The sequence below is a fragment of the Rhyacophila brunnea genome, unplaced genomic scaffold, assembly GCF_057557595.1.
Source record: "Rhyacophila brunnea isolate RB1 unplaced genomic scaffold, BYU_Rbru_1.0 scaffold_4, whole genome shotgun sequence".
NCBI classification, from domain to species: Eukaryota; Metazoa; Arthropoda; class Insecta; order Trichoptera; family Rhyacophilidae; genus Rhyacophila; species Rhyacophila brunnea.
This window is the reverse complement of record NW_028233068.1, coordinates 15287916-15306973: the sequence shown is the minus strand read 5'-3', so window position 1 is coordinate 15306973 and position 19058 is coordinate 15287916. Positions and strand designations below refer to the sequence as shown.

The 19058-nt window shown below is 33.3% G+C and overlaps 1 protein-coding gene across 1 annotated transcript in view; it reads left to right on the top strand.

The window, feature by feature from the left end:
* The first annotated feature begins 4211 nt into the window (after nucleotides 1–4211).
* The window catches only part of LOC147066959 (uncharacterized), a 33690-nt gene continuing 18843 nt past the window's right edge, over nucleotides 4212–19058 (top strand). Inside the window, exons 1-3 of the mRNA XM_085954765.1 lie at nucleotides 4212–4231; nucleotides 5646–5815; nucleotides 11191–11345. Of these exons, the coding sequence (XP_085810891.1) occupies nucleotides 4212–4231; nucleotides 5646–5815; nucleotides 11191–11345 (345 nt within the window). The remainder of the gene's footprint in view (nucleotides 4232–5645; nucleotides 5816–11190; nucleotides 11346–19058) is intronic.

Genomic DNA, 19058 nt, shown 5'->3' with positions numbered 1-19058 from the left:
GAATTTGAGGTACTGTTCGGTTATCAGGAATACAGCGGAAAACACATTTTGAAAATAGCCGATAAACCGGATTATTTGTTAGGTTAACCTAACCAAACCTAACCTAACCTAACCTAAACTAACAAATAATCCAGTATATCGGGTATTTTCAAAATGTGTTTTCCGCTGTATTCCTGATAACCGAACAGTACCGAATTTTAACTATAAATAGAAGTAGTCTTATACGTTATTACTGTTATAAAATTTTAAATTATATTACAAGCGCATGAAGTATGGTTATGTTGGTCCACAAAATATTAAGATCGCTTAATTGCCATTACGATTTTCTTACATAAGCAACGGTGTCCATTTTTGATGTTCATTGTGATTACTTACTAATAATGTCGAAGATTATTGGATTTTTTAATTACCATGAAAATTGGCAAATAAATGTCATATAAGTAGTGTGAAGTTTTCTGAAAATGAACCTGTAATGAGAAGTCACTTGTAGCTTGTAGCTAATTTCATATATAGATCAGTGATAATTTATTTGCTTAAATATCATACATCTCTATAGAAGGAGGTTTGCAATATCTATGGGTTCATTAATTAATAATTATAGATAAACAATGCTATAAGTAAACTCGTGAAATGTTGGCATTTCGTCGGATGGGTCACTTGTTGTTTTCGTGAAATTTATACAATCCACGTAATCAAGAATGTAAAAAAACCCTAATGGATTTTAAAAAAAAGACTAGGTAGGTACTATATAAGTATATGGTAATACACTTATTTAACCTGGCTCAAGTAATCCCACTACATCATCTTAATAATTGACTATTTGGTATTTTCTATTTTATTTTCATTTTATAAAACTTTTAAATCCACCCAAAGATATTTGATATCGCAGGATTTTCCGACAGGAAACAATTAATCACATTTATGTGTCAAGTTAATTATGCAACCTGTGTGTGGGAGATGGAAAATAAATCATGACATATGATAGCTATCCATAGTTTAGTGTTTCAGTTTCGAAGTGTGGTAATATTATGTGGCCTAACTCGCATGAAGTGTAAGAAAATAAATACCTAATAAGTCTAATTTACTTTTTTCACGGCTGTCAGAAAATCCCGCCCATTCCGTCGGCCATTAAGCGTCGGCCGGCCATCTTGTTTGTGACAACGACACTGTTCCATTTTCGAATATAAAAAATAATGTAATAATTTGAAAGATGGCGGACACCCACGCTCGCGGATTACGGCGACGACCTGAAGGAACGGAACGCGATCCGTGGACATTCGTTTACACGACGCCGAAACGTCAGGATTACGATAAAATAAAAATAATGCACCTACGACAGGAAAATGTACGCACGTAGAACCCTAACATTCAAACCTTATACAGCGTGTTTCATAAACGACGTGATTAAAATTATTAACTCATTTTTTTTTACGTAGGACCCACAAAAGACGTTGAAATCAACTTTCTTATACGGAGACGGCACCTAGATATAAAGTGTAGCTGAAGAATGGCTATTTAGGTTAATAATTCATTTAATCATTATTTATTTATAGCAAGCTCATTATGGTCAGAGGTACCTATTTGCGATGACAGCGAGGAATAATCATAATTATTTTCAATGTTTAATACATTCTCTGCTGATTAGTTAATTACTTTTTAATTATCACATTTAAATATCATGTTAATTATATCTAATGGCCAACTACTGCAAACGCGCCAGTCGTGGTGCTAGCATTTAAATGAGTTAAAGGAACAGTTCTTGCAAAACGTCAAACTAGGTCACCCATTTATTTATGGCGTCGTATTCAATACCAAATTAGCTATAATATACCACAATGGAATCGCCATAAAAATGTAATAATGCTACATCAGATTGCAGTAGCGAAAGATTTTTACGACCTGTCAAATATCTGCCATAAAATGGAGGCACCCCACGAACACCGTTAAGGAGCACATTTCAATAAATTTGAGAAATGAAGAAAAATGTTTACTTTACCAAATATTTTTACAGGAAAATAATATTTTTTAATTATTGATATTATATAATTAATATACAAAACATAGACTTCTATACCTACTTCAAGACTTCATAGAATCTTCCTTTTTCTGCCTTTATTTAATTGGTTTATGCCACTAGAGGACTAGCTCACACCACTAACGTCTACCATCTTTGTTCTGCTTGTTGTCGTTCTTGGATTAAGCAGTTTTCAAAACCTTACAACACCATCTAGGAGTGAAGGATAAACCTTTTCGGTACATTAAAACGTTCATAGGGATATACTTATCACTGTTCTACACTTAACTCAATATGCGAAATATGTGCTGCTTATCGTTGTTCGGAGGGTGCCTTCAAATGACAACATCGCGTCTCGCTTACTCTTGAGGAATGGGATTGAAGAGACAATCAGCACGTTTACGCGTAAACAGTTATTGTCACGATAGTTTAATAAAACATACACTATTGCTGCCAGTAAATCCATGCACGTGTACAGGCGCTATTATGTTAGGTTTCCTAAAAATTCTTTGTAAACTTCGTGGTTGTCACGCATGCGCACTACTCTATCTTCATTCTTGAATGTATAAAATCTGATTAAGTATATAAAACCAACCAAAAAAATAAAACATCCTTGCAACGTAACCTTTGCCTTTTACCACGCACAGGCAAACTTTTTTCAGAAAGGTCTCCGAACATGTCAGTGCCTTAACACACATAAAACTACGTGAATGTTTATTACATGCAACATACATTCAATGATGAGAAGTATCTACTGGGCGACCGTAAAGATAAAAAAATAACGTATTTATTAGATCAGCGGGTCTATTCTATACACAAGCCTGCTTTTTGTCCGCTACGGCAGCTAAATAGGGTAGGGAAGTATTGAATTATTAACACTTATTATAACAATTACAATAAGTTAACCGTCTGAACTGTCAAAACTGTCTATTTCGGTCTAAAGTTTATCACAGTCAAGAGAGGTGCTGTTAAAACACAACACTTATTGTAACAATTATAACTAAATTATTGTAATTGTTGCAATAAGTGTTAACAATTCGATACTTTCCTACCCTATTTAGCTACCATAGCGGACCAAAAGCAGCTTTGTGTATAGAATAGACCCACAGGTGAATATATTGTAAATTACGACGTTTTTCGGATTTTTATCGCAAATTCCCACAAAAAACTCCATATACTTTCTTGAACATTACTGTAATTATTTAGTTAATAAAAATGGGGTATTTTTTGACAAAAAACATCTAAAATTAATGTTTTGGATGGATTGCAAACCCTACCTTTTACGGCACTGAAATATTTTTTCGACATATTTTATTTGGTTAAATAATTTCCACGCATATTTGACGAATTCCATTACTTGATTTTCATTTCGATCTTTATTCCAACTAGTCATGATGTTTATAAATTATGACCCCCCCCCCCCAGTGACGTCCCGTGGGGGTAGGTGAATTGAGCGTCGCTTGGTGGCGGCAAATCGAGGAGAATCATTAGGTATAGGTATGTAGAAATAGGTACCCAAACTTTGTAATAACGGAAATATCTTTCCATTAAAAAAAATCAGCTCACTGCTTGGAAACAAAATGTATTAATTAACATATAAGGTTTAACAGGACTGTAATTTTTTTGTCGGGCTTGCGATGTCTATTTTACTTCCGTTGTCCTTGGACGTCACGTCCTTGATGACCAGCAATGACACGTGCAGATTTGCGAATTATATTTGAATTATAGGTAGGTACATACTTACCTAATTAATTTATCCAAATATTTTTACCGGTCACTCGCGACTTTTGAAAGTTGTCAAGTGTATTTTTAAAAGTATCTGAAACCGTGGACTCACAATACTGTCTATTGAAGTGGAGATGGCATTTCAATTAGTTTTAGTTGTATATATTTTTTAGTAATGTATCCATACAACACATTTCTTAGATATTGGAGTCATGAAAGGATGATAAAAAATACTGTATTAAAAGAAATGGGGCTGTATTTTGGCGCTGCCTATGGGCGGCATTTTGTCTAGGGACGTCACTGCCCCCCCCCCCCTCCTTAAAGATTAATGCGAAGGTGTTAAAATACACGCGTAAAAATCAAATAATATTTATTTATAGGAATATAAAAAAAATATGATCCGAAAAGGGTTCCGAGATAAGTAGGTACGTATCTCAAATTATTTAGGTACATTAAAAAAAGTTAAGTCCACATGAAATTCGATCATGTCAGGTCTGTTATAAAATGTTTAATATTTCCTTGGATTTAAAAACCCTCTTTGAGGATTAAAGCACTCTTGAAGCTTTGAGAGCAGAGGCGAATTTTATGATTGGGCAACGTGTTTGTTTACAGAGTCAAAACAGGAAAATTTACGATTAAACTTTCGTATAGTGTAAATTTGAATGTATACTTATATACCACTATGAGGAATACTTGAAATAAGTTTCAATAAAGTCAAATTTTTCTTTGCTAATTTTTGCTTTTTGAATCGATGGGTACGATTATGATCTCAAAATATCTTAAGAGCATACTTCAGTAAAACGGCAAATAATTTTTTCAACTATAGGTGCGATGAAATTTCGGAATCGCTGCCAATCGGAGAGCGATAGTCGAGTTGTGAGCACGTCAATTTGTTTTGTGATGTCGTCGGGGGAATTAATTCTTAAATCGTGTAAAGATGACTAAAAAACGTTACCCATTTACTTGATTTATTGAAAAAGAAAACATGTCTATGAATATATTATTATTATTACTTATAGAACGATAAACATAACATTAAATGGGCGCATGCTGAATTTTTATGACAGATTATGTTTTGTTCTGCACGCGTCGTTTGCACAATCTTCGGGTCGCGTAGTCACGATCGTTTTAGACCGTGCCCCAGATGAAGTATATATAGCCTTAAACTAAGATCAAATACATATAATTAGGTACAATTTAATTGTAAAACAATAAAATATGTATTATTTGATTAATTATTTGTTTAAATATTATAGTACTTAGTGGAATAAGTACTATAAAATTGTATTTTATTTAATTAAACAAATAATTAATTAAATAATACAATGCAGTTCCACCACGAATTGACAGTTAACACTATAAAATAAAATAAAATATGTCATTATCATCTTGATGAGTATTTTTCTTTGATAATTGCATTACTGTCTATAATCTAAATTATATAAAATTGTGGCATTTATAATCAATTCTGAAATATCGACATTTTCTTCTGATACTCCTCACCTAGACGATTATGTAAGTATTGAGAAATGCAGATGTCAAAATAATAAGAAAAAATCAATCAAATATAAATAGTACTTATTATATTTCATTTAAATTTCTATCTCAATCTATATTCAGATTAATTTTAACATTAATATAATATGTGATTTAATTTTGGATAGCTACAATATAAGTAGGTACCTACATGATAATTTTGACATCTTTCTTTTGAATTTCTCAATTCTGCGATTATTTAATGGTGGTGACAGTTATGTAAGTACCTACCTACATAAGTCTGACTAAGCAGCTGGTCATTGCAAGAATTTAATGGCTATATCTATGCATCTGAACCTCATACCTGAAATGGTCGTATTAACATTTTCCAATACCGATTAAGATTTTTTTAAATTTTTTTTTCTTTCAGTTGCGCCCCCGATGCCGACTTGGCCTTCCCCGGCTTGACGGGATGCTCTCCATCATTGCGGCAGGACGGAGCTGCGGTGGCCTACCTCAAGTCGTCGCCCTACTCCGTCAACGGCCTGACGCTGCCCATGCCAATGGACGGACTCCACTCATCGATGGGTTACCCGACGGGTTATTGTTAATACATTTCTTACCTTTCCTACCACATAGTGCACTCAAGTTGCTTTTTGACTGTCGTGTATTGCAGGCATGTCCAACATCAAGTAGTCTATCTACCATCCACTATCAAAACTAGCAGTAATCTATCACACTCTGCTATCATCATCATTCTTCAACTCTTCATATTATATTTAGCTGAAGACATTGAAGTGTTAAAAATTAAACAACACGTCATAACTAGGGCCCGGATTTGTATGCAACAAAAAACATGGTTATATGCATGCACGTATGCACTTAAAATCAATAAAATATGCACTAAAACCGAAGAAATATGCAGTTAAAAATTGACATTTTTGGTGGGAAATAATTGTAAATACCCACTTTACCCAATATTACCTACAAAAAATCGAATAACTAGTTAATAATTTTTCAACATAATACGATAACAGAACAAAAAACACAAACAAAGAATATAAAGTTAATCAATTACCAATTTTCAAAATTGTTTTTTCACAAGTACCTACAACTAATTGAATAATAAATGCAATGTAAACCAAACATAACTTAAAAAACAAAAACAACACACTTAACTATTCCTAAATACTATTTTCTGTTTTTTGCCCGAAAAAAAATTACATTATTTTTTTCAATATTATGCTCTGGCATTAAATTTTTCCGCATAGGTATCTGTCAGTATTTTGTTTTTATGCGGAAAACTACCTTTCAACGTCCACTTGGGCAAACTTTAAATAATAGTGCCCGAGTTGACTTCACTTTTTCCACTGATAAATCCACAGCTCGGAGATAGCATTAAAAATGCAAGTGTATCTAAAGTGTAAACTATCTTCCTTCCTAACTTAGTTATATTTCGATAAAATAATTTATAAAAACCAAAATTATACATTCAAAAGCTCTAAAATATGCATTTATTTATGAAATATGCACTAATGTCTCAAACGTGCTCTAACGTCTCAAATATGCATTTATATGCACAATAAAATTTTATTTTTGGATTCTGTGTCTTTCAAAACCGATTTCTGTGCAACTCTCATAGCTGTGCATACACCCTAACAAAACATGCACTAGCATATAAATCCTGGCCCTAGTCATAACAATCATCATCACAAAAAATGTTAAGGTTTTGGTTTTCTTTTGGACACTCATCGTCAAACTAGTATCCTACTGTGAAAGGAGCTTACTGCGAAACGGTAATGATAATTACGATTTGAAGCACGAGGATTCATAATATCTTCTCCCAGTGGCGAAGGGTGGAGGTAACCTGTTAAGATCCGGCGTAAATGGTCCACACCAAACTTTGTCAGTCAAACATATCTGTTTTCATTGAGCTAAGACTACAATGTTTACTGCAGTGGCGAAGGGTGGAGGTAGGCTGTTAAGATCCGCCATAAACAGTGCACATTAAACTTTTTCAGACATAGATATTTGTTTTCGTTGAAATAAGACTACAATTTACAGATAATGTTGGTTAGTTTTTAAAATTCAATTAAACCCTGAGAAACCAAGCCATAATAGATAATAGTCAAAAAATACATGTATATCTATAAAATATCTAAAATTATGCAATTAAATCATACATAACTTTGAATATTTTATAAATAGAATAATATTTTATATATATTATAGTTTGGTTTAGGCAGGGCTTAATGAATTTAAAAAAAATAACCAAGAATATGTGCAATATGTATTTTTAATCCAACAAAAACAAATAACTATGAATGAAAAAGTGTGCACAATTTTGTCGTATTGCCCAAATTAGACTAAAACTATTATGGTTTCGTTTAGGCAGGGTTTAGTTGATTTTTAAAAACTAACTAACACCATCTGTAAATTGTAGTCTTAGTTCAATAAAAACAAATACATATGCCTAAAAAAGTTTAGTGTGCACTATTTATAGCGAATCTTAACAGCCTACCTCCACCCTTCGCCACTGATGTTTAGATATTGTCTGTTCATTTTTAAAATTCAATTAAATCTTGCCTAATTCACACCATAGTATATAATAGTAAAAAAATACACGTTTCTCATAATAAAATATATAAAATTATGCTATTAAACTATATATAATTTTAGATATTTTGTAAATAGATGAATATTTTTTATCGATTATGGTTTGGTATTTTAAGAGATTTAATGAATTTAAAAAAAACTAACCAACAGAATGCAATAAGATTATATTATTACAATATTGAATAAGTATAAATGAAAAAAATGTGCACTAATTTGTCGGATCGTCCATAACATACCAAAACCATCTGTAAATTCTAATATTGGTTCAATAAAAACAAATACGCATGACTGACATAGTTTTATGTGCAATATTTATGTCGGATCTTAACAGCCTACCTCCACCCTTCGCCACTGTCTTCACTTTCTCTCACTACTACGATAGGGAGTGAGAGAGATAATAAGAATCAAATGATACGACGAGGTCACGCGAGCTTTCTCATGGTTAATTTGAAAATTAATTTCTAGTAAGCTGGTTATGGTAATAAGAAATTAATTATTAGCGCTTCATCTTCAAGATGTCGATAAAATCATATTATAATATTACAACTGAATGTACCTACACGCTTTATTACATTTTAACTACTCTAGGACTTAGGCGATCGCGATCAACTCGTTGGACATGCCTGGTATATCGTGTATTATTTATATTGTAGATGTAAATAATACCTATTTAGTGACCCTCATAATATATATTTAGTAAAATTAAAAAAAATGTAATTCACCTATAACATTTTAGGATCATTTATAATTGTATCAGTTGATATTGAGTTGAGCAGTTCGTAAAACTGGTAACAATAAAAATCAAAATACTTACCTTAAACTACAAAAAGGTAGTAGATTCCCTATAATTTGTCCTAAGTATTATATCTTTATTAAATTAAACTATATTTTTATTCAACGAATAAATCACAATAATTACGAATGTGTCATGACGTAGGGAATCCAATCCCGAGCCAAAATTCTGATCCCGGGATTTCGGCATTACAATTTGACAATCCCGGGATTCGCATTTTTTTCCATTGTTGATATAATATTGGTATATTTACAAATAACATTGATAAAATCGGTCAAAAATAAATCTAGTATAATTTATACTATTTAAGACATTTATTGTTAATATTGTATATCTACGTATATCTTGGAAATACATAAGTTTAATGGAGTAAATAATATTGCAATATAATAATAATGTGAATTTAATATGAGATTGCTGTTTCTGATAGTAAAGACTTAATGGATGAATTAGCCAGATTTAAAATAGTAAAGCAAATAATCATGGTGTACTTATGGCCTTTCCGCTTCATAAATCTAATTAGTCAGCCAAATATGAAACTGCCGTAAAACGTATGAGATCATGGTGGAATTACTTTGTTAAAAGTGCGAAGCATTGTTTTTATCCAATCTTTCTCATTTTTATTAATTTATGTGAAAATATAAAATGAATCGGCAACTTACACAGTATAAATCAAACATCATTCAAACTCAGTTTATTTCTAATGTAGTTATTTTTATTAAAAGTATTTTTTCTGTTTATTTTATTTTCCATAAAAATTGATAAAAAAATCAATCCCGAAAGTTTCGGGATTGTGTTTATCAATCCCGGGATTCATAGGTATCCAAAATAGCTCGGGATCCCGGGATCCCAGGATTGTAATCCCTAGTGTCATGAATGTAGATACCTACTTACATAATTAATTTGGAAACGCCTCAAAAAGATACAAGTCAGAAAAAATCTTGAAAAACATATAAGTAGGTGTCCGGCTGGACTTTAAATATGATATAAGAACCTTATATAATACTATTTAGTAAGTAAAGAAACATCCACCATCCACGACGAAGGCGTGGTCTTCGATGGGCTTATGTACATTTAAAATGAATAATTATTATGATTTAACTTATTCTGATGTCATAATCACCCGTCGAATCAATAAGCAATGATTTTTCATAGATTAGAGCTTTTGATTATCTAATTTTTTCATATTATATGTATATAAGGTTAATTATTTCTACACTTTTTAGTGATAGCAGTAACTGTTAATTCATTTATGATTGTTTTTCTAAATTCAGTTTGATATTTACAATTTAGAGTCATTGGTATTTTCCCGGTTTGAATTTTTAAACAATTCTTCAATGGATACCTAATTAATTTAAAATGCTTCTAAACTAATAAAATTGTAAAATACTTTTATCGAATTGATCTTGGACTCGCATCATCGTAGTCGAGGGTTGTGCTTTACTGATTAAGCTATCGATGCAATCACATCATGGCCTCACATGATACAACATAACGGTTCTTAATGTCAAACAACACTATCTACAAAATTGCAACTTTACAGGAGAACCAAAGATTGTTATTTTAGATTCTTGTAAAATAAGGGAAATGTTTATTTTAAACCTAATGTTCATATTTTATAATTTATTGTGTATTCTACATTTATCTTGCTTATGATGATATTAAAATTTATAGGAATAGTTTAAAAAAATATGAAAACAAGGGTAACTTATGTAGTTAACGTTAAACTTTACTGACGATTTAAGAAGAAATAAGAAAATATTGACATAACGTTGTTTGACTATCATGTAGCCGGAAATGTAAAATAACGTTATCTCAAAAAAAACAACACTTTTTGTAGATAACGTTGTCTGACTTTAAGCACTCGATAATATACTAGATACAGAATCTTTATTACTTATATGTTATAAATCTGATATAACATATAAGTAATAATATTGAACAATGTAATTTTTATTGTTTCGTATCTATTAAAAATGTGACCATTTTCATTTGTAATCGTACCTACTTTTACGGATTGTTTTACATTTGTCGAAGCACTCAAAACTGTAAAACATGCGAATAGGAAAACGTCAGATCTACTTGTTTTGAAATGGATTATAGTAATACATAAATTATAGTGAGTTTTGGATTCTGAAACCTGTTTCGCTATGTAATAATGTTGGTATGTATAATTATGATTTTACTGAAATTAAATATTAAAAAAAACAATTAATATACCTATTTCACGATTCACAATTTCATCAATAATAGATACCTTTTACCAATCTATCCAGTGAAGAATTTTGAAGGCAATGAGTTGTAGGGTATGATTTTTTAGCGGTAAGAATTGTGGTCGTTGTAGATGAAGAATGTTACGGACATCGTTCGCAAATATTTTTAAACATTAGCATTTATAGGTACATATTGCGCATAAATCCCTTAGTGACGTTTGCCTCTTCACCGACCCACACTCTTTAGAAAAACTTATCATTTGAAACCACACGTCATATTGTAGAACAGAACAATATTAACAATCTTGAATACCTACGTACTATAATACATAATGATACATTTAATTTGACAGTTGGAAATCCTAGAAAGCAGAGACGGGAGAGAACGACGTTCACGAGAGCCCAGCTCGACGTCCTGGAGGCGCTATTTGGGAAGACCAGATACCCTGACATCTTCATGAGAGAAGAAGTCGCCCTCAAGATCAACCTGCCTGAATCGAGGGTTCAGGTCAGTTTAATCATAAAGACATTATAATATTTAGGTATGTACGACTTAAAAATTCTCTTTTTAAATGAATTAAACATTGTCATTTCGGAAACTAGACCTGATAAACCTAGTAAGTATATATGCAAACTTTTTACATAAGAATCATTTATCATAGTTATTATGAAAAAATATTAATAAGACAAATACATAATTACTCAGGAAAATTAGTCTGAGCACAGTTTTCTAAAAAAACTAAATAATCCACATTTCTTCTCGGGATACGAAACATTTTCATTCGTGTTTTGAATAAGAATATTGACAGAATATACCTACGCAGACGCCTATAGCTAAAATTGTAAATGCATAGGATACCATACCTTTAAATTTGAGAAGTACCTAACTGTTGTCAGTTAATTGGCTAGTATTCGTGCATAGGCACGTTTTGTTCGGGCTGTTACAGTGTTACTATAATGGACACACATGTTTCTTAAACTATGGTTCGCAATGAAAAATAATCACGTAGGTATAAGGTATTTATTCATGTCCTGGTTTTTCGTAATTCTTCTCGAATCGGACATTAGACAGGGTTTCTTTTTTAACTTTCTTCGATGTTCTAACTAATGCCTAGTGATATAAATCATGTACATATTATGTCCAAAAGTCTATGTTTAGTGAAACTGATATAATATTATGTAATGAAACTCGTATAGGTACAAAGTTTTTATCATTCACAACAACAATAGATCCGGGATTCATTCACAAAGAAATAATAACATGAGAGATTTTAGATTGTGGCACCCATTTATTGATACTTATTATTAGCATATTATGTCCAGTTTCTAGCCTTCTTGACGAAAAATTGTAGCCCACTGTTGATTCATATAAATCAAACCATATACATCTTTCATCCACTTTTCAATTCCACGGTTTTATTGTTTTTTAATGGTTCATCCATTGACATGTTCTATGCCTCGGTATATTAAATCAAGCAGTGTGTGCAGTAAATTAACTTTTTGTAATAAGTACTAAACTAGATGTAGGTAGATAATGTTATTTTTAAACAAAATCCTTTGTAGGTAGGTACTCAAAGATTTGAAATTTGGTATACAGGATAATTTAGTACACTTAAATGGTTTAGTGATCCAATACTACATTCTTTCGAATAGGCTTCAGATTAAAATGTAAAAAAAGGTATCGTTGACTTACCTTTATAGATAAGATAGTTGATAGAAAGTATTTGAGTTTTTGGTTTACGTTGACATTTAGTTGTTATCCAATCACCGCATATTCACGACTCAATAATAAAATTATTTGGGAACAGTACCAATATGTTGACATAACAAGAAATCGACATTCCTTATATTATTAATATTGGTATGTAAAACTATAATAGCTAACGTTATATCAATTTAAGTATGGTAGTATTGTGTAGGTTTTCAAAACTAAAATATAAAATTGATACCTACTTGAAAGTAGTTATAGATTTAATTGATAATGTAGTTTAATATACTATTTCTTCTTCTGTGACTGATAACTTTTTGACTATATCATAATGTAGTTGTAATAGGTAGGTGTTTGTATTATGTTTTTATTATAACAATTTTTTTGGATCTGTTCGGTTATACGGAAACAGCGGAAAACGCATTTTGAAAATAGATAAACTGGATTATTTGTTAGGTTAACCTAACCTAACCAAACCTAAACTAACCTAACCTAACCTAACCTAACCTAACCTAACCTAACCTAACCTAACCTAACCTAACCTAACCTAACCTAACCTAACCCAACCTAACCTAAACTAACCCAAACTAACAAATAATCCAGTTTATCGGGTATTTTCAAAATGCGTTTTCCGCTGTATTCCGTATAACCGAACAGTACCATTTTTTTATTATACCATTTTGCTATAGCAAAAAAACTTTGTAATTTGGTATTTTTGAGGGCATGCATTTATTTTATAAATTAATGAAATAATTAAATAACTTATTTGAAGGTAGGAAAACATGGTTGTTTGAGAACCACTTTCCATAAATCACGTACCAATAATAATTTATGTATAAAAAATCTTTTGTCAGAATAAAATGTTGTATGGGCAGTTCGTGTTCATACACAATAATCCCGCCAAAATGGGTAATTGTTCAGAATATATTCGATTTTTTCGTAGCTACATACGTAAATCTTTTCAATTCACCGTGCTCTATGGTCGTACAATCACCTACGCTTTCAAAATCTTTGCTAACGTGACACGGAGACTGGAGCAATTAGTTATACACACCTATTGCCTACGTTTACCTATATGCCGGCAAATGAGTACCTACATAATAATAATAGTATCATGTTTACAATAATTTGATTGTGCGTAAGATCACTGAACCCCATCGATATGTTCTTCTTAATATTCCTTCCTTCCTTCCTTCCTTCCGTATAGTACGAGTATATTATGGTGACCAAGTGGTGTCTCCAATCGCCAGTATTCTTGCATTTTCCCAAGTCATATCAGTATCCCGTTGAATATTATTTAGTGAAATTCAAGGCCTATTTATTAGTCAGGACGAGACACAAAACTATAAACGTAGGTACCACATAAGCATTAAGAAGCCGAGCGATAGAAAACGATGCAATAGGCTGCATGCAAGAGCAGTCAGAAATAATAATGGTAATAATAGTAGATTTATCCTAATGTAATTTGTGCACATCATCCACGATGGCCGCGTGGCTTAAGCGTCGGCCTACAACGTCGTGGGTCCCAGGTTCGAATCATGGGTCTGGCACAGTGACGTCACGTGGGGGTAGGCAGATTGAGCGTCGCTTGGGGGCGGCAGTTACTCCAAGGGCGGCAAATCGATAAGAATCATTAGGAATATATGGAAATAGGTACCTAAACTTAGTAATAACGGAAATATCTTTCCATTAAGAAAATCAGCTCACCGGTTGGAACAAAATGTATTAATTAACATAAAAGGTTTAACAGGACTGTAATTTTTTTGTCGGGTTTGCGATGTCTAGCTTACTTCCATTGGACCTTAGCGTCCTTGGTGACCAGAAATGACTCGTGCAGATTTCCGAATTATAGGTAGGTAGGTACATACTTACATAATTAATGTAAATCCAATTATTTTGCCAGTCACTCGCGAGTTTTGAAAGTTGTCAGGTGTATTTTTAAATGTATGTGAAACCATGGACTCGCAATGTTGTCTATTGAAGTAGAGATGGCATTTAAATTAGATTTAGTGGTATATATTTTGTTAGTAATGTATCCATATAACACATTTCTTAGATATTGGAGTAATGAAAGGATGATAAAATATACTGTATAAAAATGGGGCGGCATTCTGGCGCTGCCTAGGGGCGGCATTTGTCAAGGGACGTCACTGGTCTGGCAAGTACACATATTGTTTTTCAATTTATACCTAATATGTTCATCAAGTGGCTGATATCCATTTCTCGTAAAAACAAAAAAATCTGTTATCTAATACAAATCTCTACACTGTGGAGGCCCACATAATCTTATTAGAATCGGTGTGCACAGTATTTCATGTCCGATCGTAATAGGATCATATTATGGATCTCCAAACAGTGGAGCTTTGTATTGACAGATTTTGTTTTTACGAGAAACGGATGTCAGCCACTTGCTCAACCTAATAGGCCCATACTCTGACTCATACACAAATTGAAAAAATAATATGTGTACATGCCAGACCCAGGATTCGAACCTGGGACCCCGACGCAATAGGCCAACGCTTAAGCCGCGCGGCCATCGTGGGTATCACATCGTTCACAGTATAATTCACAGATAATAATTCTAGTTATTGCTCCTACTTTGAATGCAATATAGTAAACAGTTTGGAAAAAATTATGATTCTTTCATATTGAAAAAAAAATGGTAATATCTACTTAGGTACGTTAATATATTTCGTATTTGCGTGTATTGATATGGACGAATCATCTGGGAAAAAAATGACACTCACTTTTTTGTCGGGTCTGCCGAATGGCATAATCTGTTCTAACGCCATTACAATAATGGTGATATTGCTATAAATTCCTGATGCTTTTTGTTGGGTCTGCCGAATGGTTCGGTTCGAACGGGTTCGCTCAAATGAACATTGACATTAGAAACACTGCTCTAACGCCATTACAATAAAGGTCATATTGCTATAAATTCCCGATGCGTGATATCGCATAATGGAAATTGCGTGACGTCTACCTATACATGCGAATGCGCGAATTTACTTGCTAGCTACTGTATTGAGTACGTCGTCCATTAATAATGTCATTGGCGTGTACAGTACAACCGCTTACTCAAAATACGTCAATTATCCCAAATGCTTGCAAAGTAACTGCCGTTTTTTGGTTGTTAATTGCGTGAATACTCTGAAGTCGAGAATTATTTGATAAGCACTATGTCTGTTTTGAATTTTTTCGCTATCCGTTTTTAAACAGCCGATAAGCGATAAAAAAAGCGAATAGCGATTCGTAACATTCCATGCATCTCGGCCCTAGACCCGTTTCGCCTTGTTGTAGATAGATTAACTAGCACCGTGAGATTTTTTATACATTTAATACTTATAATAATAAAAAAAACATTTTATTCAGTTAGTAGTGAAAATAGTATTTGAAGCAGAAGAAATAGTAAACCCCGCGATATTATCAATTATGTTTTTCATTTAAAGCCCTGCGTTGGTACCTTCTTTTCCATTGTATTCTGATTTCTTTTTACGTATAGAAATATGTTTATTGTTGACTGGGCAAGTTTTTTGTGAGTCTCTTTTTTGTAATATTGATAGTTTTTAAACTGCAATTTAATGGAGAAGGTATTTGAATTGCTGTTCTTGTTACAGAAACGTCTGTCATGCCCACTGCCATCATACTTTCATATTAACTGTTCGAGCGAGATCGGTATTGTTATGATTAAACCAGTGCCCCCAAAACCACCATGCTTATATTATTTATTTTATTAATGCATAGGAGGTACATACGACACATATTTTTGGGATTTTGTTAGTAATTATTTTTTAATTTCTAAGTTATTTATATTGGTACCTACCTACATACCGAAATAATGAATTATAACACAGTGATTTTAATATGGATTAAAATATTAAATACATAATATACCTACCTAAGCATTGATAGTTTAGTTAACATAATCTGTATAATTTATATTTTTTTATAATACACTTGTTTTTATATTACCTATGTAGATTAAGTGCAGAAAATTGAGAAAACACACAAAACATCACACAAAATTGAGAAAGTTTCATACCTACAAGTATGACGTATTGTAACCAATTGTCACCTAACCGAAAATCAAACAAGAAACCCCCCCCCCCCCCGGTCTCAGAAACTAGTACCTTGCAGACCGAACAACAAGAGTAGGTACACAATAATATTGTAATATTTGCAATATCTACCATAATTATTGTTTTATTTAATAAATCGCATTTTTTTTGTAGTACTTATTCCACTTTTAATCAATTCCATACAAATCCTGATAAGATACCTACTAGAAATTCACAAAAAAGGGTTACATGTAAGTTGTATGTATGCAGTTCATCATGGGACACTTATTCGTGCGCCGTGTTAAAATGCCGCCCCTAGGCAGCGCCAAAATGCCACCCCATATTTTATACAATATTTATTATCATCCGTCCATGATTCCAAGACAATATTGCGATGGAGAGGTATTTCCGTGATTAGGTACTAAGTTTAGGTACCTAGTTCTATATATACCTAATGATTCTTCTCGATTTGCCGCCCTTCAAGTAACTGCCGCCCCCAAGCAACGTTCAATCTGCCTACCCCCACGGGACGTCACTGGTGCGCCACAGTACGTTAAAAATGAGTTCGTATAACATGTTATCAAATAATGACGAGTTCTCCGTTGAACATTTGACCGTGGAATACATTTGTACGTATCTTACAAAATGCAGCAATAGTTTGCAAATAGTACCTACTGTTCCAATTAGATTAACCCTAACCTAACCTAACCTTTTTTTTTTTTTTTTTCGGCGGGGGGAAATCTTCTTAAGACACCACCAGCAGTCAGCGGCGACTGACTGATGGTAGTGTGGGATTCTTACCCACTAAAACCCCCCTCCTCTTCTCAGCTGCCCCCCCGGAATCCGCTTTTATGCATTACTTCAGGGAGGCAGCTATGTCCTTGCCTTTTGTTAGGCCACTTCTACCTGTTCTCCTCGCCGAGATCTTTCGTCTTCTTCTTTGGTCTCGAGGACGCACGATGCGAATTCTGCCCATGCTGACCATGCAGCTGTGCTTTCCAACATTGAGGAAACCATGTTCGTCAGCGACATTGCTTCCTCGCTGACAATCCCTTTCAGGGTGTTTCTGGCTTCCTCCCAAGCTGGGCAGTCAAACAGCGTGTGCGCAGGGTTATCGTCATGGCCTCCACAGTGATGGCATTCGCGGGTCACTTCTTTCCCTATCCTGTGAAGGTAGTTGGAGAAGCATCCATGACCAGTGAGCATTTGGGTCAGGTGGTAGTTCAGCTCGCCGTGTTTCCTTTCGCACCACGCGTTTAGGTTTCCGACGAGCGACGAGAACGCGATGTTCAAGAAACGTATTTTCACCAATCGTGGCGTCCGCAAACGAAAAGCTTCCAATTCAGACGAAGTCAATTCAAACAGCGAAGGCGAAGGGAACGTGGTCTTGCCTTCTCGAAGACAAAGGAAGGATAATCCTAACATCCAAAGCACCAGCGGCTGTTCCAAATCGAAATTGAAGCCGGCAGACAACCTAACCCAACCTAACCTAACCTAACCTAACCTAACCTAGTAAAAACATCTCCACATGTTGTAGCATACGTACAAATATATTCCACGGTGAAATATTCAACAAAGAACTCGTCATTTGATTAAATGTTACACGAACTCATGTTTCACGTACTGCGGCGCACGAATAAGTGTCCTGCGGTGAACTGTTTACGTACAAATTTCCGGATACGACAAAAAAGTAGCACTTAGGTACAGATATGTAGTGATTGAACTAAAGATTTTGCATTTTTTTCAGGTGGATGATGTTTCCCTATAAAAATCATTGAGAAAGTAGGTACCAGTTTAATGGAATAATTATTGCCATTTTTGTAGGAAATAAAGAAACACGAAGCTGCAGAATCATAAAGATTACATCCTTTTGTTCTCATCACTTACATGCGTTTAGACTCCAACCTAGATAATAATGATTTCTTCATTGTCTTGGCTAACAACTCACCATTTACGTATGGTAGTCCATAATATGCGTTGTAAAAACTGAAAATGTTCAAAAACTGGGCAAGAATATAGTTTTCTTTTATGCTGTTAACTGTTAATTCTTGGTGAAAATTTATTGTACCTATTAAAATTTAACACATGTGTCGTTAGATTTCAAAATCAGCCAAGTCCATAATAGGTGAATAGGAGAAAAATAACTTTTTGTTTTCTCAAGTACATAGTCACAAGGGTGAAAGTTTATATTATTTCGATTATAGAATATTTAAAATTAATAAGTTCCACATTTCGATAATCCAGAAATGTTAGAAAGCAGTAGTTCTTCAACAATTCACAAAAAAGTCAAAAATACTTAAAGGTGGACTTGGCTGATTTTGAAATCTAGCGACACATATATTGTAGTACTAGTTCTACTTATTTTAATATCAGTCAGTACCTTAGACAATAGATACAGAGTCAGTACCGTTTTCCTAGTCACCAGTTGACAATGTCCCTCTGAAACAATATTATT